The sequence below is a fragment of the Dromaius novaehollandiae genome, chromosome 1, assembly GCF_036370855.1.
Source record: "Dromaius novaehollandiae isolate bDroNov1 chromosome 1, bDroNov1.hap1, whole genome shotgun sequence".
In the NCBI taxonomy this organism is placed as follows: domain Eukaryota; kingdom Metazoa; phylum Chordata; class Aves; order Casuariiformes; family Dromaiidae; genus Dromaius; species Dromaius novaehollandiae.
Window position 1 is genome coordinate 87,690,403 of NC_088098.1, and position 23,903 is coordinate 87,714,305.

A 23,903-nucleotide genomic window follows, 5' to 3' on the forward strand; every position below is an offset into this window, starting at 1 on the left:
GTGAAAAGGAATGAGACGTGTTTGCCATGTGAAGAGTTTGGCATATAAGCCTGGTAAGGTTACTTACTGGGAGACAGGAAAAGATGAGATTCTTGAGGGAAAAGGATCATTTGTAAGTGGGGCACAGTTGAAAGGATGTGAGGGACTGGAATAATTTCAGCTGGGGAATGTCATAGATGGGCTAGATCTTCAGGTGGGAAGGAAACTGCTGTCTTCCCTGTTTGAGAGCATTTCTAATCTTTCCTCATCTGAGACTGTGTGAAGCCAGAGGCTAATGGACAGTGCAAGCACGGGCTGGAATGGAGGAGGAGGGATGGACGGAACAGAAAAGATAAGAAGAGAGGACTCAAGCTGAAGATCCGTTTTCTGTCTTCTGTCTCTTTGGATCCACTTCATCCTATATAGGAGAAAGAGAAGGAAAAAAAGGTGTTACCATCAAACAGTCACCACACCAAGGCACATAATTTCTCCATGAGATTCTTACTGCTGCTCTTTCCTCCAAACAGAAATATTTGTTTGGCCTACCCTAAATGCACTCTTCTTCACAGCATCTTTGAGTACCTGACACTCAGCTGTTCTGTTAATGGTAATGGTTAAGATGTACACAGCTCCACTTGTAGGGATACCCGCAGGGATACCTGCTGTGTTACTTTCAGCAGATATGTAAGCCCAGACTCACACCACCTCAGACAGAGCCCAATATCAACCTTAAAAGTCCATCTGGCATCCAGCTTCTGGCCTGAAGCATGGAAATCACTGCTCGTTGAGGGATCATCACCCAGCACAATCTAAAGCACCTTGACTGCTGGGGGGAAGGACCTGGATCAGTTCCACAAAGGGTCTATGAGGTTTTGTTATCCACTTTCCACGTTAGATTTCTTGACCCAGTGAAGCAGCAATGAGACCTGAGGCTCATTTGAGATGCTCAGCAATGGCATCCACATGGATTTCATCAGCCCACAGCAGGTAGCCCAGTTTCTTCTCACTGTCATTACCCCCAGACTATCACACACCTCTTCCTCCTCTGCAGATCGTTTTTCTGCATGTCCATCCTGCTCTTGTCCATTCTCATCTCCATCTAAGCACAAACAAAAGAGGAAATCACAAGTTAATCAAGGCAGCTTTTAGGCGAATCTAATCTCAGTCAGAGGGCTTGGAGGATGAATTTGCCTCTATGAACTTTCATACTCCCACAGTCTGATTCCTACCATTTCCCCCAAGCTGATCATTCCCACCTTCATCCTCATCACCACCTTCATCTTCATCCACATCCTCAGGATTCTCTTCCTCATCCTCTTCAGCTCCATTTTCCTCATCCTGAATAAAACAAATTGGCCAGAGCAGAAATTAGCATCAAGCTGATATTCCCATGCTGTCTTTGCTGTGAGCACAAGTATAATCCCCATGGCTCCAGCTATTTCAGACTCCAGTGTCGGATGTGCATCAAGTAAGTGACCTCTGCACTGTTATTCAGACCCTGTCACTTCCACCATCCCAGTTCTCTCACACAGCTGAAACCCTCCTCCCAGCCTGCATCCCTTACAAAACGAACCCTTCCTTCCCACCAGCCCTAGCCTCCCTGACTTCCAGAAGTTTAAATTCCAACAAGCTGCTGAAATCCCTCTCAACAATCAGAACATCTCTCTGGTTACCCATATGACTGAGCCTGTGCTTGTAACACACCTGCTTCCAGATTCCTTCTGACCTTCGACAATCTCCTCACTGTTACTCCCTCCATCTCTCTCAGCTTGTACTCCTTATGCACCTCAGAGTACTCTCAGCAGGGCTAAGACTATGTTTCCAATGCTACCTCTTCCTAACTCCTACCAGCCCTTGTCTTCATGCTCCTCTTCAATCCTTCTTCCCACTGGACCACACTGGCTATGCTGCCTAAATCTTTCAAGGCTCATTCTCCACATTTTTCCTATAGCTCACTCTTCATTTGCCCTTCTCCCTTAAAAGAGAGGGCAGGCCAGTGGAGCTTATAATTAATCTCCCATATTCCCTTCATATTGACGATCTGAAGTTCCCAGGCTAACCACCCCTTGCAAAATCCTCCCAGACTCCTCTAAATATATGCCCCACAGAAGGGCTATACTGGGCCTCACCTCTACTATCTCCTTCTTCTTTTCTTTGTGGACTGTTTTCTCTTCTAGCTTTTCCTTCTTTTCTTTCATTTCCTACATGCAACATGAGAAAAATCATTCCAGTGGTCAGTGGCAAGAAATAGAAAAGACTGGAACACTTAGTTTTAAATAAAGGGTGTTTAGAAAGGAGATACAAAATAACGATGAGGAGAGAAAACATAAATTAGCCATTAAATCTGCCCTCCCAGTGCCATGGAAGAGCGGCCAATGACATAGAAAAGCTGCAAATACACATCAGAGTTACTGTTATTCAGAAAAAAAAAACGAGAAAATCTTAAGTTATATTAAACAGGAAAGTTTTTCCCACAAACACAGGCTCTGGCCTGAGGCCAGAGCCAGCGAGCGAGCAGCAGAGGCATAAGCCTGCCCTCCCTCCAGCCTTACCCCCACCGCCCACTAGGGGCTCCGCGGGCTCGGCCTCCCCAACGGCCGCTGCCCACCACAGGGCGCAAGCCCAACAGTCCGCTGGCCCCGGCCGCGCCCTGCCCGCAGCGACCCAGCCCAGCGGCCTCCCGCCCCTTCCCGCCCCCTTGGAAGGGTTACGGTGGGCTTTATTCCCACGGTCAGGGCCACATAAAAGTTCTCTGAATTTGCTGTCGCACAACAGATGCACGCTTGGCACGTCTGAACCGTGCCTGAAGCTACCAGTTTCCAGCCCCTGCAACAAGGGGACTCCAAGCCTTCTGGCACAGTAACTTCCCAGCCTCTGACACCCTCAAGAATTTGCAGTAGTTTCTAAGCTCTGCCTAAAGAGGTCAAGCTCTGGGGCGGCACTCAGAGGCCTCGGTCTCCCAGCCTCATTGAAGCTGTAACTGATTAGAGCTATGTGTAAGCGCGCGAAGGGCATGACGAGCTGACCAGGACTGCTTAGGCTGGAAGGGCAGAGGATAGAGACTGGCTCCCAAGCCATCCCTTCCAGTTTAGGAGCTTGGCACCTCTCAGCTGGGACACCGAAGGGGAGTATTTGCATGCCAAGGAGCCCTGTGGCAATGACCAAAGAAAGAAATCTCGTCCCTAAGTAGCACAGGAGCCTCAGGGGGTCTCTACAGCTCCCATTTCTGCAGTGCAAAAAGCGTTTCTGGAGAAGACAATGCAGGGGATCAGCCGTAGCCCTGACATTTACCCCATGCTCCTTGTTGCCACCAGGGTTTTGAGTAGAAGACTCTGTTATTCGGGCTGCTAAGTAGTAAAAAACCGCAAAGCCACATGGCATATGTTATTTAGGATCTCTGTCATTCATCCTTCCCACTCCTCCTCGGGAGGTGAGCGTCTGCCTAAGCTTGCAATGAACACAAGGAACTACAGCCACTCTTTGATCCTCGCAACAGCACAGCAGCTGAACTTCCGGTGGCTTTCTAGTCTTTTACGATTTGGGGCTTTTCTTTGTCCAAATGCAGTAACGAAAACTTAGGTCTGACGAGGATCGTTAAGTCACCGCGGTCGTATTTGTTCCCTTCACACTCCCAGCCCAGCCCTGCCCCCATCCGTCCTGTCCGCGCTCTTCCCTGCTCATTTCTCCGCTCAACAACATTAACCTTTCCTAACGGATCTGCCAAAACCGCCGCTCGGGACGTAAAGACGCCTCCGAGGGGGCAACTCCTGCCCCTGACGAGAGCCCCGGCGCCGCTGACGCCAGCGCGACGCGCGGGGGACAGAGGGAGGGTCCTCCAGGCTGCTCTTTCGCCTACATTTGGGATCGCTCGCCTGTGACTTTCCCCCCCGCGGCGCAGCCCCAGGCGGCCGCCGAGCCGAGCCGAGCCGCGCCGCACCGAGCCCCCACCGCGCGCGGCCACTGGCGCCCCGCGTCCCGCCCCGCGCCTGGCCCCATTGGCCGCCCCGCGCACAGCCGCGCGCGCTCCCCTGCTGGCCGGGCATCTCCGAGCGCGCGGGGCCGCGCGCCGCCTCCCCCCCTCCCGCGCCCCCGCGGCGACGGCGGGACCGGCCCCCTGGCTCCGGTGAGCGGGCGCGGAGCAGCGCCGGTGAGCGCTCAGCGAGGTGAGGAGGGCAGGAGAAGGGCAGCGCCTTGGAGCCTCGCGGGGGCAGAGCGGCGGGCCCCGCGCAGCGGGCGCGGAGGCGGCGAAGGGATCCTGTGCAGGAGATAAGTGGGGAGGATCGCAGTGCTCTCCCAGTCCCGGTGCCTCCACGCGGGGCGCTTCCCGGGTCGGGGAGCGGGACAGAGGGGAGCCGGAGGGGTCGAGGACGGGTGGAGGTGAGCGGGCTGGCGGGAGGGAGGCCAGGGGTCTCACCTTGGCGCTCAGCTCCGCCGGCGCCTCCTCCACGCGTTTTTCCGACATCCTGGTACGGGAGCGAGAGGTGAAGGGAAGGGGCCGGTCGGAAACGTCCAGAGACCCCTCTGGAGAATGAGTGGGGCCGAGAGCGAGGGGTCCAGGAGGGAGCGCAAAGTCCCCGCGATCCGAAGGCCGGAGGCTGCAGCTCCCGCCCAGGGGGCCAAAGTACCAGGGTCTCCCGTGATGGGGGATACGCTGGAGAAGGGGATTTATACACCACTTGGTGACGAGGGAAGGAGGGACCTGGGGAAGGGAGGGGAGAGGGACTGGGAGGGAGGAGAGAGGGAGGAGAGAAAGGCTGCTGGAAAGAGCGGAATACCGAGAACAATGTGTGCTCAGCGCTTGGCAAGCGCCTGTGAGCAGGGGACAGCAGCGGGGTGGTCCGGGGATCGAAGGGGGCTTAAGATGGGAACTGTGGCCCTGATCTTGGAGGGGTCGCTGCTCCTGGCAGCTCTGTGTTCTGCCCTCCCCCTTGTCCGGCTAAGCGGGGACATCTCAGCAGCGTCCCATGCACAGTGGCACGGCACGGTTGCCGCACAAGCACCGAGGAGCGAGCAAACACGTGAACGCGCAGCGGGGACCGAGCTGAAGCCTGCCGGTGCAGACATTGCGCTGCAGCTGCCCAGCCTGTCCAAGCCAGACCCAGGGTGGGGGCACAAAGCACAGATGGCCTGCCCTTGTTTCACCCCCAAAGGGTTGACTCCTGCCCACGTGAGACAACACAGGGCTCTGTGCAGCCCCTTGCTGCTCATAGCCTGGATGGACAATGGTGGGGCCCTGCAGTTGGGAAAACTGAGCCATCTGTCCCAGGCCCAGTGTCTCAGCGGCACAGTCTGGGGATGCTGCCGTACAGCTTAGCTGTGTCTCCTGCTAGCAGAGGAGACGGGGGGCCTCACGGTCCAGAGCCGCAAGCAGGTCCATGCATGCTCCTCCCCTACACGCCTGCCCATCGGACGCCTCTGCTGCGGGCTGGGGGAAGGCGAGGACCGAGGAGGAGGGGGCCGCCCTGCGTCGAGACGCCTGCCAGTCCCGGCCACGTTGAGGCCAGGCCGGGGGCAGAGTTCCCGCCTCCGGCCGGCCGGGCCTCGCCCATGAGGAGCCGGTGGGGGCCGGCAGGCCGGCGGCGGCCAGCGCGGGCCGTGCCCAGCAGGAGGTGCTGCGGAGCGGGCGGCAGCGTGTCGCAGCAGGGCGGTGTGGGAGGGCAGCGCTGCCGACGGTCTCGCTCATGCTTCCTCCCGCCTGGAATTTTCCACTCCAGCTGCCTGCCCTCCCGCTGGAATGGCTCCCAGCTGGCGGCTCCTCCCGCTGCCCCAGCGGCCCGTGTCCTGCCGGGCAGGCGCCTGCCCGGGCCGGGTCCCCCGCACGGGAACCGGGCGGGGTGGGGGCGGCAGCCCGCTTTTCCCGCGCTCCGAGCTGCGGCGGAGGCAGAGGGCGGCGCGGCTCGCGCGTGCATTGGTGGTGGGTGGGGGTTAGCAAGTGCATCCTGGTTCCCCATATAAGGAGGGACGAATGATGGGCGTCTGATTGGGCGATTCAAATGAGCCGTCTGCCTGGCAACAGCCTCCTCATTGGCTGGCGGGAGGGAAGGACGCATGGGGGAGGGGGAGGTGCAGGAACGTTCGTGCGATGAGGAGGGAGCGGCCCCTCGCACGTGGGGCTGAGGGGAAGGTGCGCGAGGCAGCGGCGCCGGCCGGCGTTGCGCCCCTTCTCCTTAGCACGACGGGGGCTGGGGCACAGCAGTGACCCGGGGCAGGTCCCTTCCCCTTTTTACGCGGGAGCTGCCCTTTTCCTGTGAGGGGGGCAGGTCTTGGCTCATATCCCAAGTTGGTTGTGAGGACAAGATGGAGGTTTTTCAGAGCACATGGGCATCTTTGGGGAGAAATAGCCCATGATACACACCCGGCGTTTAAACCAGAGCCCTTGGTTGTGTGAGCGGAGCTCTCCTGCAGATCCCCATGCTTTGTAGTAAACGTTTTCATAGCTTTATTGAGTATGTTTATCTTAGTAGAGCAGATACTACAGCAGCGGTCAAGGCTCACTTTGAGCGCAGAGGTTTGCAGTGGATGCTGTACACACAAGAAGGGCAACACAGCAAGCAACTCAAAGACATGGCAGTCTGTAATGATGCTCTTCTTCAGGGGCAGTCCCTTCATCATGTTTTCAGTCCTGCCCCGAGTCAGGCCAGGCAGAGCCCGATATCCCAGCTGCACCCATCTGCACCGAATCCCTGATGCTGACAGGGAGATTCAGGTCATTCCCGACGTTTCTGGTTCATCCAGGGGCTGAGCAAAGGGAGCAGCCAGAGCCCCAAGGGAAGAGCAGGAAAGCTCGGGCAGGATAAGATGTGCAACACTGACACCTGCTGTCTCTCTGGCAGCATTATACTGGCAGTCTCCAGGCCTAAACTGGAGACAGGACTGTCAGGGCATTGGGTTTTGCCAATAAGGTTACCAAATCTGTTTTTGGCGGGGTTGGGAGTGGCGGTGTTTGCAGTGATTTGGGGCAGGGCATGATAAGGTAAGTGATACAAGACCTTCCAGCAATAGGGCTGTAATTCTCATCTTAAGTGAAAGTCTGTTCTACAGAAGGGTGGTTTGTGTCTTTCAGCTATGAAGACTTGTTACTAAATAAATAAATGTCGCTATAGCCATGCTTCATATTTCTGTCCAACAGCTTGAACAGACCAGGATGATTAAATTCCCTTTTTGTTTCCTAGAAGATTTATATTAACCTACTCACAATCATAGGATACATGCACACACAGACATCTGCATGCATTTGCCAATGTAAGTACAAGAGTAAGCATGCACATAAAAACGTGAATGGCTACCATCTACATGCACATACTCATAGATGCCAGGCAAGATTATTAATCCAGCTATTTGGAAAAAGTATCTGATACAAACTCAGTAAATCTCAGTGCTAAGTCTGAATTTAGAACTGGTGTTCTGAGTTTAGTCAGATGTTTCAGTTTGAACATCTAATAAAAAATATCTCCTAGAGGAAAGTGAGAAAGGGATTGGATAAATTATAATGTGTGACAGGAAAGTATGAGGATCCCACTTTGTCATCTCTTATCTCCACAGTTACAGCTGCTTGTCTCCAGTGATGTGACAAATCTACCAGTGTCCCTAGCCACATACAGTGCACAGTGCCTGCCACAAAGAACTTGTAATGCAACCCAGACACACACATCTGGACAAGTACCAAAAAGGGAAATTGTGAAAATACATTCTTTTTTTTTCCTCCTGTTTTATAAGCCCCTCTAACCAACCTCTCAGGCCTGGCTGCTAGCAGCATTCAAGTCCTAGTTTGGCTCAAGTGCCCTTCTTTCATCCCTCTCCTCTGCAGGAAAAAAGCTTCATTTCTGAAGATACACCCAACATAGGAGCCAGGTTGCTGTTCTTACCTGCTTCTCCTTGTTAGGAGATAGATGGCTTATGGCTCTGCTCTTCTCTTCACCAGTGCAGGCTTTTCATCCCTCCCTTTACACGGTCAGCTACTGAAAATGCAAAACTACACCAACACACATCCCATGGCAGAGACATTTTCATACTAACGCACAAATAGGCCCTGGTACAACATCCTAGAGAAGAGAAAGCAAGGGTTATACTTCAGTGATGTACCCGTGCCCAAAGAGCTTCGTCAATACAACACACCCAGACACACAAATACACAAACACTTGTTTGTGTAAGGGAAGTTTTGTTTACTACAAACTGTAAGATGGGACCATGTGGTTCGCTCTGCAAGCTGATGTGCCACCTGTGACCTCTTCCTTTCCCCTCAGTACGCTCTAGTACTTTCAGTATGCATCCTTACCTTTTCCCATCCACATGCTGCACTATATTCTGTTTGCTATTATTACTTAATCTGACCCTTCTTAACTTTTCCCTCGTGTCTGTATTCTTATCAGCATTCTTCATCTTATGTACAAAATTTGTTTCACATCCCGCCTTCCTTTTCTGTGTGTCCATTTTTCCCTTACGTGCCTGTATCAGATATGATTTCCCTTATATCTTATGTGAAACTCTTCTCCATGCCTTGTAGCATGCCCTCTTCTTCATCCCAGCTATGCTTGCCCTTCAGTCCAGACTGAGATGTTGTTGGCTTCTAGTGCTCAACTACTTTGCTTGGATCCTGAGGGCATTCCCATAACCATCTCACCTAACTTGTCTCTGTTTCTTCCGTTCCTCCATCACATTGTGGTACTCTCACCTGCCAGATCCATTTTCAACTGGATCAACTCCCTTCTCTCATCTGTGTTTTTCCCTTTGTTGCAAATGCAACTATACTCATGGAGTGTGTACACAGGAGCCCTTTTTCAGTATGTTCTGTCATCTGCTTCAAGTTGCATTGCAAACTCAGCAGAATTGTCTCCATCCTTTTAGGAGTCATATGCCCTCAAACAAAATGAAGGACATACAGAAGTTACATGATACAGCTTTGTATGGGAACATAGACAATATGCATGTCTGTATGCAGCTTGGAGAACAGTATGAATGTGATTTTCTCTGTATGATAAGTTACGATTTTTGTGCTGCAACTTGTTTATGCTGTGTGTTTATGCACATGTATACATGTATATGCATATATATACATATAGTATATATGTATGTGCATATATACATGCAATTTTGTGTACTGTGATGATATTTTCTGTTATTTGCATATACTTTTGTCAGTATAGGAAGTATGGTGTTTTTCTACTGATACATGTTTTAAGTTTGCACCTACATGTCTTTGTATGTGAACATGTGCTTGTGTATGTGTGTGGGGTTTTGTATGTATGGTATGTATTTTTCTACTTCTAGCATATGCAGGGTGTGTGTTCTGAGTTGTGTGCATGTACCTAGAAGCAAATATTTGTACATTTCTTTTTAATAGCTTGCTGGTCTTGTTGCCTTATCCTGCTTAGTGGGGGAGGGCAGTTTGTAGGTTATGTTGAAGGCTGAGCTAACTGAGACATTTTCTGAGCAACAGCAAAACCATACTGGATATTTCAAGAATTTTGTTGTGAAGTAACTCATAAATGGTTCCAAAACTCTTCAAATTGTTTGCTGAACAGCAAGAGAGTAGAAGGCCATATATTTGCATTAGCTTTTCATATATTTACATAAATTCAGACACAAACAGTACCTACCCTTTCACTTAAAGTGAGACTAGTAAAATGTCAGTGTGAGGAGGGAATGTATTTGCATGTATGTATATATTTAATCTGTGCTGATCATCTTTCTGTCTTGTGTCCATCAAAAATCCAAGCAGATTATTGATTTTTGTTCTTCTTTTGTGATACTGTATCCTGAAGTCAAAAGGAAATGCTCAAGAATTCAACAACTGGCCAGGCTTTGCATTCGGAAATGGCTTCTTGAGGGGCAACAAATAATAAACATTGACCGTGGCTGGGAAGCAGGGTAGATAACATGATAAGAGGAAAGATGAGTAGAAGGGACTGACTAAGGAGTGACTGTCTCACCGACAGAGCCTGTAAGAAGATTAAAAAGGGGGGGAGGTGTTGAATCATAATTTTTGTGAACCTGTCTTCACTAACGTAGCACAGATGGAAGTTGTGGTTCTCACAGTATGACAGACACATCCTTAACACAAGCAAAATATTCTGAAAGTAATCACTGCTGTGCAACACAAACTGCAGCTGCCATAAGCTAGCTCTAGCATCCCAAATTGTCACGTTTGAGGATCAAATCAGAGCTGTCCTTCATTCAGGGTGCCCTTCATCTGAGGTCAGTTAGTTGTTGGATGAGGATTACGTAACAGGCACAGATGAACGGAACCAATGAGGAAATGGCTGTGGATAGCTATAACTTATGATAACCAGGATTTCTTTGTCTTATAGGCATCCACAGGGACCCTGGGACATTTGGATACATAAAGAAGCTGTTTTTATCTCCTTGCCAAAATGATGAGTCCCTGGAATAAGCAGGTAAAAAAGTATGATGTTCAGCACATTTAGTTTACCTTCACCACGTGATACTCAGTTTGCTTTTAAAATGCTAACACTGTGGCTGCCCCCTTGGCTGCCTGTGCTGCTAGTGGTGATGGGGATGTTAGGGGGAGGGAAGCGGCTTGGCAGCAAGTCAGCGGTAGGCGGGCGAAGGTGGAGTCAGGCCAGTGGCGTCAGTCATCCCTCTTCCATTTTGCCCTTCACTCACCTCTTCCTGGCTGCCTGCTGAGCTCCTTCTTCCTCCCCCTTCCCCTATCCTCCACCGCCTCCAGCACAACCTGGACAGCTTAAAAGAAAAGGAAATGACAGATGTAGTTAACAGCTTTAATTCGTGACAGAAAACTGAAGCAGCCTAGATAGAGAAGTGACACGAGCAAGGTAAGAGCCTTGCTTTTCATTTGCACTCCCCATGCTTAGTTATTCTAACCTATCAAATGGTCATCCACTTGGTGCACGTAAGACATAATGTAGCGAGTAGTATACAGAAACCTTATGTACAGATAGTGCAGTTATACTGCTTTGGAGTTTCTCAGATCTGTGGGCTTGTCCATGTTCCAGAAAAAGATCCAGAAAAGATTTCCACTTCCTCCTTCCAGGGTTTTGGCCAGCACTAGGCACCAGCACAATTCTTTGCAAGCTGGACTCCTTCAAGATTTGTTGAACTGGTAATATCACTGGTAGTGTAGTCTTTGGTAACATTGGTTACATTGACATCAAGTGTAAGGACTGCATACAAGGCTAGAGAAATGTCTAATAAGGTACACAGCCACAGCCACAGCCACCAATATCACATCAACCTTTTGGGTCCCAGGCCATTTGCAAAGAAGCAGCATTAGGAACAGAAGAAGGCTGCAAAGCATTTGCTGCCTATCTCTATTCTTTTCCTTGCTCTACCTCCATTTTTTTGGGAGGTACTAATGCCTGACTCACTAGTATTTGCAAAAAGAAAAAAAAAAACTGAGGGGAAGTCCTACCATCTCTAGGTTGTTCCACGAGTGAGAAAACCACTGGTAACTGTAGGATGGCAAGTGGTTTTATCCTACAGCTGCCAAAGAAAAAAAAAAAAGATGCTTATGTTCTTGTCCAGGAAGCTCTTCACCTGCTTTTGAATCCTGCCACTCCGGATCAGTTCCACATACTCCAATCAAACAGCACACCAAACTCAAAATAAAAAGAAAAAACGCTAAACAGGAAATGCTTTCAGGACTGCTGTAGGTCTCTGAGGGATGATTCAAGATTGCAAAGTAAGAGACAGAGAGGTTGAGACAGATTGTCTCCTGCCTCAGGAGGACAGTGGCTTTAGCAGAGGCTTTGTATGAACTTCTGTGCTGCAGGTTAACTCTGAGATGATGACAGGGCAATGAATGTTTCTCTAGTTCACCTACAAACAGTCTCAGTAACAAGTACTGCCTAAGAGTTTTGTCTCTGCTTAGCCAGTGCCCTGCCCATGGTATCCGTCTCCATCCACCAGTCCTGTATCATTGTGCTATTCACAGCTTCCGTGTTGTGGATGCTCACTTTCAGCCTCTGGAGAATGCCACTTACTGGACACAGTGGGGGACACCTGAAGAGTCTTCTGCATGCATATAGGCACACACCTCCAGTGAGAGGTCTTGTATTGTATTATTTTGAGACTTACTGTAGGAAAAACTGTTGCCAAGTCCTGTATGCGTTCCATCCCACAGAGCATGCTGCCAGCTCGTTTTCCTCTGTCAGACTTTAACAGCCAAGGACATAGCTGCTGCCACATCCCCAGAGTTTGATTTCTCAACCACATCTTGCAACCTGCTATTTCTAGTTTTCTGGCATGGGTTTAGTCTGGCTCCTGCACATAGTGGGCAGGATGCAACAGTCAACAAATTACCACTAAGGAAGCGTGCACTGGTCTGAAGCTTGAATGAGTCAATCTGCTGTCTTCCTTTTAATCCAATGAAACAGGTGGTAGCTGAAGACGATCAGCATTCCCCAGGGATGGTTAAATAAGTATGCAAGAGGCTTTTACACTGTTCATTTGCGCTAGCCACTAGGTGGGCTACGGTTTCCCTCTGCCACTGTAGGTGAACTTACTGAATGATTATCTGTGCCTCGCATGGTCCAGGCTGCTGCCCAAGGACAGTGATAACACACCACTGTTTTATAAAATACCCTCCATATTGCTCTCAACTCTTCGTGTCTCTGCCAGGCAGAGCACAGGTGTATATGCTGTCCATCACCTCAGCACAGGTAAGCAAACTGGTCAGTGACCTCCTACATTTCCACATTCTCCAGGAAACTTGGGCGAAATGCTTTCCCTGTAGCTGCTTGGAGATTGTGGCTGCAGACTGACACTGAACTAACTGGTCACAAACTGTTGGGGGCTATTATCATTAGCAGCCAGATGGCAACCACCTTCTTCTCTATGGTGGCATTTACATGCTAGCTGTCCCCCATCTCTGTGACCTGGGCAGAGATACCCAGTCAGAGCAGTCCCTGTTACTCTGATCCCCCATGTTAGTGCCCCATGTTAGTGCTGGCCTCCCCAGTCAGCGCCCCCCCCCCCCAATCTTACAATGGGAGGATCAGCAGCAAATCAGAAACACTGCCAGAGCTGTTCGCCATCTGCTTTGCCGCAGAAACAACGGCTCTTTGTGACTGGGGCATGTTTTTATTCGCGGCCAGCTGCAGCGCGCTCCCCAAGTGCCCGCGGCGCGTCGTTCCCCGGGCCGCGTGGCGCTGGAAGCGTCTCGCCACTACAGCGCCCGCTGCCGCCGAGCAACGGCTTCGGGAGACGGTAACGGGCGGCGTGTCACTTCCTGCCACCTCGGAGCGGTGGCGGTGACCGTGCAGTGCTGGGGCGCGCGCATGGCTGCGCTTGCGCGAGGCGGGGCGGGGCGGGGCGAGGCGTTGGGCCCGCTTCCCATCCGCCCTCCCACTTCCCTGCCTGCGTGCGCGCCTGCGTGGGGCGAGGGGAGTTGAGCCGACTGGGGCGGGTGGGGCGGGGCAGAGCGGAAGGGTCGAACGCTGTGCAGGCCGCGATGGGAGTCGAGGCGTGAGCGGCCGCAGGCGCCTCGCTGCTGCGGAAGAGGACGGGCCGCTTCCCCCGCCCGCCCGCCATCGACCGACGCACCGGCAGGCAGGGGAGGGGCGCGAACGGGGCCGGGGCCGGGGCCGGGGCCGGGGCCGGGGCCGGCACGGGGGGGCTGGCCTTGGGCCTCGGGCGCCGCGGTGGGGAGGGCTGGCCTGGCCTGGCCGGTCCGGTCCGGTCCGGTCCGCGATGAGGCAGCTTGCGTCGGGCTGTGGGGCGGGGTGTTGCTACCGCTCCTCCCCCCGGTCTCGGCTGTGCTCACCCACTTCTCCCCTCTGCAGAGCCCGCCCCGATCGAGGGAAGTATGTTCCGGTTAATGAGGGATGGCGAGCCAGAGGATCCCCTGTTTGCCATGTGAGTGGAGCTCCAAGTCCTGTTCTGGTGGGAGGATGAGGGCAGGTGAATGGGGGGGGGGGGTGAGTGGCACAGCGGGAGAGAGCGCTGGTAGCTGCAGCATAGATAGAGCTCCCCACAGAGCTGAGAGGCTGAGGAGGGCACCAGGTATACTCTGTCTTAGTGTCCAAATGGATGGACACAGGGCCATGAAGGTTCCAGTAAATACAGCAACTTGGCAGCTGTTTGGAGAAAAATGTAAACATTTTTTGAAGGGGTAGCACTGGGAATACCTGGTTCATGCTGGTCTGATTTCAGCAATATTAGAGCATGTTTTTGGAGGAAAGCATAATGAACTAAAGCAGGACAAAATGCACTGTGGCATTATCTAAGGAAGAGTGTGCTAGAATACCTAACCTTTTTCTTTGTTAAAAGGATTTTCTTTTTAGAAAAGGGAAGACTTCAGCTATATAAAACCTACCTCTCTGTAATGTGTTTGTTACTGTTCCGCACAGGATATCGTTGGTGCAGCTGGAGAAGACTGCTAAAGCAGTTGTAAAGTTGCAAGGAACTAAATAAAGAGAAGATGACAACAATTAGTTTTAAAATAGGATTATGAATCTTGCAATCTAACGAATGTTCCAAGAACTATTCCTGGGATTCATTTTACTGAATATTTTTGTTTCTGTCCACAATCCAGAAATTGGATGCTATTGATTAAATTTGGCAGTGAAACTAAATTGACGGTTCTTGTCAAAGCAGGTAGGGATTAAAATTAATACAGTAAGAATTCGGTTATCTTAAGCATGGGACTACTAGAAATTTGATGAAATTAATTTACGTAGAAGAACAAAGTCAGGTTTTTGTTTATAAAATTGATAATAAAGGAAGAATTTTATCAGCTGTAAACAAATTAGCAGGAGAAGAGCCCTTGATCTCCCAGTTAGTCACAGAATGACTATGTTCTCATTGATGTGGTAGGTATGAGTCTAGCTTTTATTATGCAAAGTATTTCCACCAGAGAAATAAAAAGTACTGGTTTGTACCAGGTTCTCTTGTGATCTCAGGAATACTATATACTTTTCAGGTTATGTGTGCTGAAGAAGGATAAATCCAAACTATAACAGGTGCAAAGGAATGCTGTGATGCTTCTCAGACTTTTTTTATTGTGTCTGCTGTCTTCTGTGACAGTTTTTCCTTGTTCTCCTTTCTCTCTTCTTGCTCCTTCAGCATGTGGTAAATACGTAGAGCCCTCGAAGTGGAGGCTGCAAAAGAAAGCAAGAGAGAACAGCTAGGGACCCCAATTAGTGTTCCCTTTCCCTCCCACACTGAAGCATGGAACAGAAGCTCTGTGTGGTCTCAGCCTCTGACAGCTGTAAACATAACCTTGCATGAGAATAGCAGATGGAGGTGCTTGGGGAAGGAGGAATGCCAAACAGTTAGTGTCAGGCCATGCAGTGTATTCTGAAGGTTTCAGTCTTTGTGTTTCAGTATTTGTGCACACAGAAAGGGGTGAGAGAGCAATAACTAGGGTTGCATGCTATCTAACTCCATTAGGTGTAGTCCTCTCTTCGCAGCCAGAAGGACTTTCATGTACCTCCCTGCAAAATGAAGAGCTCCTCTGTAGAAGAGTTTGACTTGTTTAGCAGAGCTGTTAACTTACATGGTTTTGTTGGCACAAGAGGAAATGGGTATGGAATTATGGTGATACTTGGGCTGCAGATCTGAGAAGTGGCTTTTATCTGTTAGAGCAGTGAGGTTCTGGAATGGCCTTAGCCACACTGGGCCTTAAAGTATTAGTAGGAGCAGAGTACTAGCTGTTTGAACAGAGATCTGTTAGTGCCTGAGAGGGATTTTAGGGTGTAATACCTGAAATAGCAAGAAACAGCACGGAATCTTCCAGCCCCAAGGATTAGCATACACAACACTAAGTTTTTGGGTCTCTGGGCTCTCAAATTGGAGAGGAAAGTATAGTCACAGTTATGTAAGAGGAACCAAGAGTCAGAACAGGAGGATTATTTGGGGCTTTGTCTTCTGTCATCCCTTCCTCATTATTGTTCTCTCAACCCTTCTGAAGGGACCCTTTTGCTATCCACCGGCAGCACATGAACCGCATGCTTTCTGGAAGTTTTGGATTTGGCCCGCTGCTTGGCATCACTGATGGGACCACGCCTGGGGCTCGCCAGGCCGGTCGTAGGATGCAGGTAAAAAGAGGGTCTGAATACAGCATCGGATTTCTTAAACTGCCTGGTTAGTTTCTGTTTTTCACCATGATTGGTTTGGGCTTGCCCCTCACCTTCACACAGATGGTGAAGGCAGAACTGGTCTCTAAAACAGTGGTGTTCTTGCATCTTTTCTTTGCTCCACTTTCATTTATACCTTTCTTGGCAACTGTGTTCTAGGGTGAATGGAAGGAAGAGAAGGGATAGGTACAATTTCTGAAGGCCCTAAGTTAATATAATTGGGAGAAACTTAGGAGCATCACTTCTGTCTGTTTTGTTAGAGGTGGTATAGTTTGAACTACCATGATTTTGTGGGGTATTTTCTCACACTGTTGGGTCTGAATGTTACCAGTCCTTTTTCCAAAAAGGATGAGGGTGCTTTGAGGAGGTTCTAATAGCTGGATGTTGTAAGGTCATTCTCTATTCTGTTTTTCTGTTGTCTCAGCAGGCAGGAGCTGTCTCACCCTTTGGAATGCTGGGCATGGTGAGTCCTCAGTTTTTCTGAATTCTTTTACCTTTCTTTCAACTGGGCAAAGAAGGCAGACTTTGGGGCTGTTGTTCTCCCAATCCCTCAGGTTTCATAAGGTCACTAGATCTTATTTGAGGCATCACAACTAGTGGCTCTTTTGAGTCAGTGCTTTGTGCAAGTAGTGCTAAAATGTAGCATCTGTGACCAAGACAGTCTGTCTTAGCAGGCAGTGAGGATGGGAAGGTGAGGGCAACAGAAGGAGCTTTAGATTTATAATAAATGGAATAGTGAAGCGGGTATTGAACTGAAACCAAAAGCAGCCACTTTCTCTTGGAGCTCCTTCACTGACTTGCTGTGTAACTTCAGACCAGTCTTTTGTTTCCTCTCTAATGTTTTAATCAAGTCTATGGCCTGTTTTAGAGGAGAGATTCTTACTCTGTTTATACTGGGGGCTTGTATTTGAACCTTAAATAGAGAAGAGTTCTAAAGCTGTTACAGCATAATACTTCATAGAAAATGGGACAGATAATATCTAGGGAGAGCAGATAGACTCTTACTAACTTCACGTGTCTAAAAAACTGAGGAGCTTGGTTTGCAGCTCCTGAAGGAACTGTGACAACTCAAGGAGAAGACTTGGCCGTTATTAGGCGGAGGTGATCATTGACCCTCCTTGGCCAGCAGTGGAAGATGGAAAAGCCAACAGAATGTTTCAGGTGAACAGGAATGGAATGAGAGCATCGTTCCTGGATTGTATGGATTTTGTCATCCTCTAAAATACAATGGAAGGGGGTTACTCCATATTTCAGTAACTTAAGCTGACTTGCTCTGCAGGGTTGCCTTAATGAAAAAGGTTAAGCATCCTGGAATTGTTCTAGCTCTGAGAAAGGATTAATAAACTTCAAAGGATTATAATATTACACGTGATTGTTGGTCCTCTGTAAACAAGAACAAGAGGCTCCTCGAAATAAAAAATCAGCAAGTTTAAACTGACCTAGTAATTTTGTTTACATATTGCACAATTAACCTGTGAGACCTGCTGGCCCAGTATATTTGCGAAGCCTTTAGGTTTACAAGATTAAAAACAGTCAAGTGCTTATAGGAAAAATAAGAGAACTTGTTATTATGTTAGAATGAATACAACCTACAGAAGCACCTTTGTGGTTTAAATTGTGGGCTGTCAGTGATGAGATTAAAATGTCCATGAGGATTGCTGTTCTATAGTTAAGACTATTGTTGGTGCACATTCTGAGTTTTCTTCTCTTAACCTTGCTGTGTGCAAGGACTCATGAACCCCAGTGCATCAGGAATCAGACCCAAAGAAAAAATGCCCTTTGCCATATCCAGAGATCTTGGGAGACAGAAAGTTTGGGCTATGAAACGTGAGGGACTGGGGAAAACAGCAACCCCAAATTCTGTCTTTTCTGCCCTATTGAGAGAAAGAGAAAAGAACAAGTTTTTTTCCTTCTTAGGCAGCAGTTTTATGTCCCTTGTAGATGGCTTGTTGTTCTTTCCTCCTGTGTCCTTCCAAAGTGACTGTTCCTGTACTCTATTTTCCTTCTTCTCAGGCAGGTGGCTTCATAGATATGTTTGGAATGATGAACGACATGATTGGAAACATGGTAAGAACCCTCCATAAAATGCTTCATATTAAGAACAGTGCTGAGGGTGCTTTTGCCATCCTCTTTACTGTCTTTCGTTTTATTATGATTTTTTGGTATTTGCCGTGCTCAAGCCACCAAAGTGGCGGAGGCTATAACCCCGGCTTGCTGTCTAGGTTGGAGCAGTGGATAAGTTGTTCCTGGGCTGAGTGCAGGGAGGGAGATAGGTGAGGAAAGAGGTGCAGGAGTAGACTTGTTCAGCAAGGAACCAGAATTAATTTAATAGGAAGAGGTGTTCTTCAGAAAGATGGACCCATGGGGACTATACTGTAATGTGATGTACTGTATGTAATTTCTTACCACTTGGTTTTACAGAGAGAGAGAGAGAGAAGCAACTGGCATCTCTTCTTCTCCCTGGTCCCTTCTCTATACTATTCCCCATTTCTTCTTTCAGGAGCATATGACAAGTGGTGCCAACTGCCAGACATTTACCTCTTCAACTGTCATCTCCTATTCCAACCTGGGTGATGGGCCCAAAGTCTATCAAGAGACCTCAGAGATGCGTTCGGCACCTGGTGGGGTAAGGAGGAGACTGGAGCATGTCTACCGAGTACTAGGCAGCTGATTTTGCTGTGGGTGGATAGACTTCATTTGATGGCGTGGTGTTGGCCACCCACAGCACTTCTGCTTTGCAGTCAGTTGCTGTTTGAGGAATGCAGTGTGACTCACTGAACCATGCTGAGGGCCATTGGGAGGGGATAGGAAGTACTGGCAGGGGGGAATCCATTTTTCCCTCATTATTATGTTGCTTCCACCATCCTAGGAGTGGCAGGGGTGGAATGTGAATCAAATACTGCGGGAAAGAATCAGAGTGCTTAATGGGGCTGGGAGGATGAACCAATATGTTATTCTGCATGGGAATCTGTCCACAGATTCGTGAGACTAGACGGACTGTAAGGGATTCAGACAGTGGCCTGGAGCAAATGTCGATTGGACACCACATCAGGGAGCGAGCCCACATCATGCAGCGATCCCGGAACCATCGTACAGGTGACCAGGAGGAGAGGCAGGACTACATCAATATGGATGAAAGTGAGTACTGTCTGTGTCCTTCTCATCGGCAAACCCAGCTGCCACTTTCCTACCTCCCCCCGAACTGAGCTTGTTCTTTCCTTATGTAGGTGATGCAGCTGCATTTGATGATGAGTGGAGGCGAGAGACATCCCGTTTCCGGCCGCAGCGGGGGCTGGATTATCGACGTCATGAAAGCAGCAATGGCCGCCGGGCTGAGGGGACTCGTCTTGCAATCCAGGGCCCTGAGGATTCTCCTTCCAGACAGTCCCGTCGATATGACTGGTGAACACAGAGCAGACTTTTTGGGGGGTGCTGTGTTGTCACCCCCAAATCTACCTACACACTCTTGTAAGTCTTAACAAGTTTTTCTCATCTTCCACTGTGTGGTTGTCTCTTAGACGTATGATTTTTCTTTTCATTGCCCCAATCTCGTACTGTTTTGTAGTTTTGGCTGGAAATGGTTTTTCCCACTAAATCTACACAGCAGAGGAAGATGGGTGTTTTGAGTGGGGAAGGTGGAAGCTTTTTAAGTTAGCTTTGTCTTCAAGAAGAAAGTGTGGTATAAGCCTAACTGATAGTTGGAATGGTGTGGGAATGACAATCTGTAGAGACAAACAGCTGATGTTTATATTGTCATTGTATGGAACTTAGACCCCAATTGTAGTCAGTCCATCTACTTTTAAAGATGGAATCCAGCTGAGTTTAGGCAAGGCAGATAAGTGCTGGTGGTGTCTGCTCTCCTGTGTTTTGAATGGGGTTCATGAGGATGTGATCTAGTGCTTGAAACTGGGGATTTGTTTTCACTCTTTAAACTTTAAGTTTAAACTTGTCTTTATCTGTCTTCTGTGCTGCTTTCTAATCACCGCTTACTCTTTTTATATTCTCCCTTTGTTTCCCTTACTCCCAGGTACAGACAGTGAAACTCTGAAGCCCCTTCAAAGCACCACTTGGACCCTCCTCAAATTTAATATTAACCTCCCCCTCCACCCTTAAAAGGTGAAACAAAGCAACTAATCTTCTGCATTGCTGCTCTTGCCCCATTTGGGTGCTGCAGTGGGGCATGGAGAATCTCACTGACGTGCAAGGAACACATTCATTTCCAATCCTTTTTCTGCTCTCCCTTGGTTCTGTTCTTTCTGCCATTAGTGGTGGGCATGAGAAGCTGCTGCCTTGCCTCTTCCATCCTTTCCACTTTTTCTTTGCTGGGTTGGGCTGGTTCTGGAGTTTGTATTTAGTCCCCTGTGAAACAAAAGAGGAAATTCTGCTAGAACCCTGTGTTAGTCCCCTCACTGGGACAAAGGCTTCTATTCCCCTCCTGCTCCTTGGTGCAGCTATGGAGAAGCAGAAGGATGTGTGTGATAGGGAAGGGAGGAGCAGAACAAAAGCTGGACCAGTCTGTTGTCCCCCCTCGCCCCTATTCAGTCAGCTTCTCCACTTTTTTAATTTGTGAAACTTGTAACTAGATGTTTACTGAATAAAGAAATAAACTGTAAAGAATGTTGAATCAGTTCTTGCCTTCTGCTAATCTAAGTACGCCTGCTGTGGAACTAAGTAACCTCTTTCATATCCTTGGGAAATCAGAAGGAAACTGGGCGTCTAATGTTAAGGCCTTTTTTCTGTAAAGCCTTCCCCTGTAGTTACAAAATGATGAAATAGTGCATAATGACAACATACAAATTGTAAAAGAAGAGCCAGGAACCCACCACTTGCAAAAATACCCTTTAATTGCTGTCATTTCACCTTGCACTCCAAGGGGATTTGTTGGTGTTTGTTGCTTCCTGGTCATCCTGTGCAGCCCTGAGTGGGCCTCTGGGGTCTGCACAATCTCTGCACAATCCAGGGAAGATCTCTGCTATTTTCTCATTATTTCTCTGCAACAGAGGCTGATGTTGTTTGAGGCTGTTATTAATGGTCTTTTCTTTCTTCTTCAGTATTAGGTGAAACTTAAAACGCATTAGTTAGAAAGGCAGTCATTAGGAACACAGGACTAGAAAAGATCTCCTGGGTTCTTGGGCCAGTTCCCTGCCACAGCAGTCACTTATGTAAACCTTTCATAAACATATTTGGAATAGAACAAAGGAAATGATGCATGACTTAAATCTACCACTTGCCCATGCTGTGCCAGGATCTTACTATGTATTCCTATGCTGTACATCTGTGCACTAATAGGATAGACACATCACTGAGTACTGATTGTGCTGCCCTGAAAATAGGATATAGAATCTGGCCCCTTAAAATTTGGAGTTCTCACATGCTCCAGCCTTCAGGGAAGCACAGAGCTGAGGGCAGGCTCTGTCCCCACTTCCACACTCTGATCTGTCTCATAGAAAACCCTAATAAGGTTAGAGTCCTGTTCTTTAGGTGACAGCTCACCAGGGCCTCCACATCTGGGGTGCAGTTGGAGAGGTCTCCAGCATCTGGGAAAGCGAAGGGAGGAAACTTGGTTGAGACAGTGAAATAAGTGTTGGAGGGGGATAAGCCAGCTGCCCCCTGGCAGTGACTTGAGTCTCTGAAGATGTCATAGCCAAGGCAGGTCCTGAAGAAAGCGAGGCTGAAGGAGCAGCTCCATGAAGAAAAGCAGGGCTTTGGAGAGGTTTAGCGGAGGACAAGTCATCTTGGGGTTGCCAGACTTTGGGAGAAGGAGCTGGAGCAGCAGCAGCCTTCATCTCAGTGGTAGTCTCGAGCTGACGCAAAATGTGGGATCTGGTGTTTTGATCCAATGAAGAACCAACTGAGCTTAGAAAGGTGCTTACAGCATTGAGACAGTGGCGGTAACCAGCAGCAAAGTCCTGGCCATTCTTTGGGGCAATGTCTGAGAATGAGAAGAGGGAGATGGACATAGGAGGGGGAAGAGTTAACTTTGAACTTTAAGAAATGAGGATCCCTTTATCTTTGGGCATGGGATTCCTAATTTTGACAACAGATAGAAGTGTGGCAACAGCAATGTTAGTGGCATAACTTGTTCTAACAGTGACTCCCCACAAACTGGAATGATACGTGAGCAATCATGCCTTTCTCAAAGAGACAGTTTTATCTGGATTCACCCCCTTTGCCTGGTTAGGTGCCACCCCGATTACAGATTTTGAACCACTGTGTGCTCTTGCACTCTGGGAGAGGCGACAGAAAAAGATTTACCTGGCTTCTTGAGCCTTGCTAACTGCTGTACAGTCATTTCCAAGATCTCAGCTTTCTCCAGGCGTGACAAGGCTCTGGTATTCTGGCGAAATGGAAAAGAGAGCTGCTTAGAAAAATATGTTGTGTTAAGGCTGAGAAGCAAAAGCAGGAGCCCAGGAGAGAGGTTTTAGAGATTCTGAATCAAAAAGTAAATATAAGAAGCATATCGGAGGGTTCTGTCTTGCCAGTCTGCAGATCGTGGCAGTATGTGAACCTCTGACTTCAGGGAGCAGCAGGTTGTTTTTGAAAGAAAGGGCGTAGTAAAACTCCTTAGACTCCTCCAATCACATAAGGCAGTTCTTTACCTGCTGCTCTGGGGTCTGCTGAAGAAGCCTTCTCAACTGCTCCAGGCTGGCATTGATCCGGGCACGGCGACGCTTTTCGATCAGTGGCTTGAGGGACTGTGGAGAAGAGTGAATGTGAAGGTGAGGAGAAAGACGGCAGATCTGTATCTCAATGGGAATAAGATCTACTGTCATTGGTGCCTTTTGCTGAGTCAGTGCTACTTGTGCTTGGGGCTTTTGCTTCAGCCAATACCCTGGTCTGATTAAAATTGACTAACTGATCACTGGAGTGGGATGTTAAAATCCAAAAGAAGTGCATGCAGAGCATTACAGGGTGACAACAAAAAGCTATGCGTGCACAACCATTCAGTTATTCTTCTTCATCTGTCTTTAGGTAATCTACGAGAAGCTCTAAATTGTTTTAAAAGTAAGCAGGTGTAGTCTGTGTGCACAGAGGTGCACTGCTTTAATTGAACTGCCTGAAAACAAGAACACACACGCAATCAGAAAACCCACTTTTGGTTAAACCACTATAACTTCTGCATTTAGACCACACCTAAGTTTGGTTATTTCCCCCCCGCCCTGCCCCGATCTTCACATTCATTACAGTTTCAAGTAGGAATGGTTCCCTGTTAAAAATAGTCTACATGTTGTATCAGGGCAAGCTGAAGGGCTGGGATGAATCTTTTTCTATGTTTCTGAGACTTCTATGACAACTCTTCCAGCAGAATGGAGAAAGGTAAGATTGGATGTTCCCAATATGAAAGTCAAACAAATAATGTTTGTGTAAGATGCAAAGGGCATGCTTCCAAGTCATCTTTGTCCATCTGAAGAAGGTAAAAGCAATTCTCACTCCTTTTCCCATAGCTATCAACTTCAAATGGGACTTGTTGAAGCACCAGACCAATTCAGTTCAATGGTATCTGTGGGTCTTGCTGAAGAAATAAGTCTTCAAGTAGGGCACCTGGAGTGAGAAAAGGGGGCCTGCCATGCAAAAAAATAAAAATAACAATAACAGAGAGAGAAGATCAGGTAAGCAGAAAGAGGTGTAATGGAGAGAAACAGAAAACACTGGTAGAAAGATTGATGAGATGGATAACATAACCCAAGATGAGACTACATTAGCTATACACAAATAGAATATAGTCTTAATCAGCAATACACAGCAAACAAGCCAAAGTTTCCCATATCTGAAAATTTATCATGAAAATAAGAGCTATTTGAACTATTAGGAACTTTGTCCTTAAATATTTTTATGTTGGAAGCCCTGGAGCTTTCTGCACCATTCCT

At 48.5% G+C, this 23,903-nt stretch overlaps 3 protein-coding genes across 8 annotated transcripts; 1 reads left to right on the forward strand and 2 right to left on the reverse strand.

Annotated features, from left to right (window-relative positions):
* Positions 1 to 319: 319 nt before the first annotated feature.
* On the reverse strand, positions 320 to 4,668 carry PTMS (parathymosin). 2 transcript variants are annotated; one of them, XM_026113255.2, is made up of 5 exons: positions 4,394 to 4,668; positions 2,109 to 2,180; positions 1,209 to 1,317; positions 1,014 to 1,078; positions 320 to 397 (listed from the first exon to the last, which is right to left on the reverse strand). In XM_026113255.2, exons 1-5 carry the CDS (start codon positions 4,439 to 4,441, stop codon positions 347 to 349), a joined length of 345 nt encoding a protein of 114 aa, XP_025969040.2. In that variant the 5' UTR covers positions 4,442 to 4,668; the 3' UTR covers positions 320 to 346. The 2 variants fall into 2 exon arrangements, with proteins under 2 accessions (XP_025969040.2, XP_025969041.2); XM_026113256.2 differs by having other exon boundaries at positions 1,236 to 1,317; positions 4,394 to 4,664.
* MLF2 (myeloid leukemia factor 2) lies at positions 4,003 to 20,659 on the forward strand. Of its 5 annotated transcripts, none has more exons than XM_026113250.2 (9): positions 4,003 to 4,142; positions 10,288 to 10,374; positions 13,741 to 13,813; positions 15,870 to 15,996; positions 16,460 to 16,498; positions 18,049 to 18,102; positions 18,536 to 18,661; positions 19,014 to 19,173; positions 19,263 to 20,659. In XM_026113250.2, the coding sequence occupies exons 3-9, from the start codon at positions 13,764 to 13,766 to the stop codon at positions 19,439 to 19,441; spliced, it is 735 nt and encodes a 244-aa protein (XP_025969035.1). In that variant the 5' UTR covers positions 4,003 to 4,142; positions 10,288 to 10,374; positions 13,741 to 13,763; the 3' UTR covers positions 19,442 to 20,659. The 5 variants fall into 5 exon arrangements, 4 of the variants coding, with proteins under 4 accessions (XP_025969035.1, XP_025969036.1, XP_025969039.1 ...); XR_003261207.2 differs by lacking the exons at positions 4,003 to 4,142; positions 10,288 to 10,374 and adding an exon at positions 13,355 to 13,507 and having other exon boundaries at positions 19,263 to 19,503; positions 20,063 to 20,659; XM_026113251.2 differs by lacking the exons at positions 4,003 to 4,142; positions 10,288 to 10,374 and adding an exon at positions 10,633 to 10,773.
* Positions 20,660 to 20,898: 239 nt separating this feature from the next.
* LOC135329748 (transcription factor HES-2-like) lies at positions 20,899 to 23,146 on the reverse strand. The gene is made up of 3 exons (XM_064519373.1): positions 22,635 to 23,146; positions 22,291 to 22,372; positions 20,899 to 21,967 (listed from the first exon to the last, which is right to left on the reverse strand). Exons 1-3 carry the CDS (start codon positions 22,806 to 22,808, stop codon positions 21,525 to 21,527), a joined length of 699 nt encoding a protein of 232 aa, XP_064375443.1. The 5' UTR covers positions 22,809 to 23,146; the 3' UTR covers positions 20,899 to 21,524.
* Between the last annotated feature and the right edge of the window lie 757 nt (positions 23,147 to 23,903).

Bases quoted from the DNA above. Each gene is read 5' to 3' on its own strand.
- MLF2 (XM_026113250.2), top strand. From the start codon at position 13,764: ATGTTCCGGTTAATGAGGGATGGCGAGCCAGAGGATCCCCTGTTTGCC. The intron at 16,499-18,048 runs GTGAGTCCTCAG...CCTTCTTCTCAG, and splicing joins CCTTTGGAATGCTGGGCATG to GCAGGTGGCTTCATAGATAT. The intron at 18,662-19,013 runs GTAAGGAGGAGA...ATCTGTCCACAG, and splicing joins TGCGTTCGGCACCTGGTGGG to ATTCGTGAGACTAGACGGAC.
- PTMS (XM_026113255.2), bottom strand. From the start codon at position 4,441: ATGTCGGAAAAACGCGTGGAGGAGGCGCCGGCGGAGCTGAGCGCCAAG. The intron at 2,181-4,393 runs GTGAGACCCCTG...TGTTGCATGTAG, and splicing joins CGGCGGAGCTGAGCGCCAAG to GAAATGAAAGAAAAGAAGGA. The intron at 1,079-1,208 runs GTAGGAATCAGA...GTTTGTGCTTAG, and splicing joins TGATCAGCTTGGGGGAAATG to ATGGAGATGAGAATGGACAA.
- LOC135329748 (XM_064519373.1), bottom strand. From the start codon at position 22,808: ATGACAGTAGATCTTATTCCCATTGAGATACAGATCTGCCGTCTTTCT. The intron at 22,373-22,634 runs GTAAAGAACTGC...CCATTTCGCCAG, and splicing joins AGCAGACCCCAGAGCAGCAG to AATACCAGAGCCTTGTCACG. The intron at 21,968-22,290 runs GTAAATCTTTTT...TCTCATTCTCAG, and splicing joins AGCAAGGCTCAAGAAGCCAG to ACATTGCCCCAAAGAATGGC.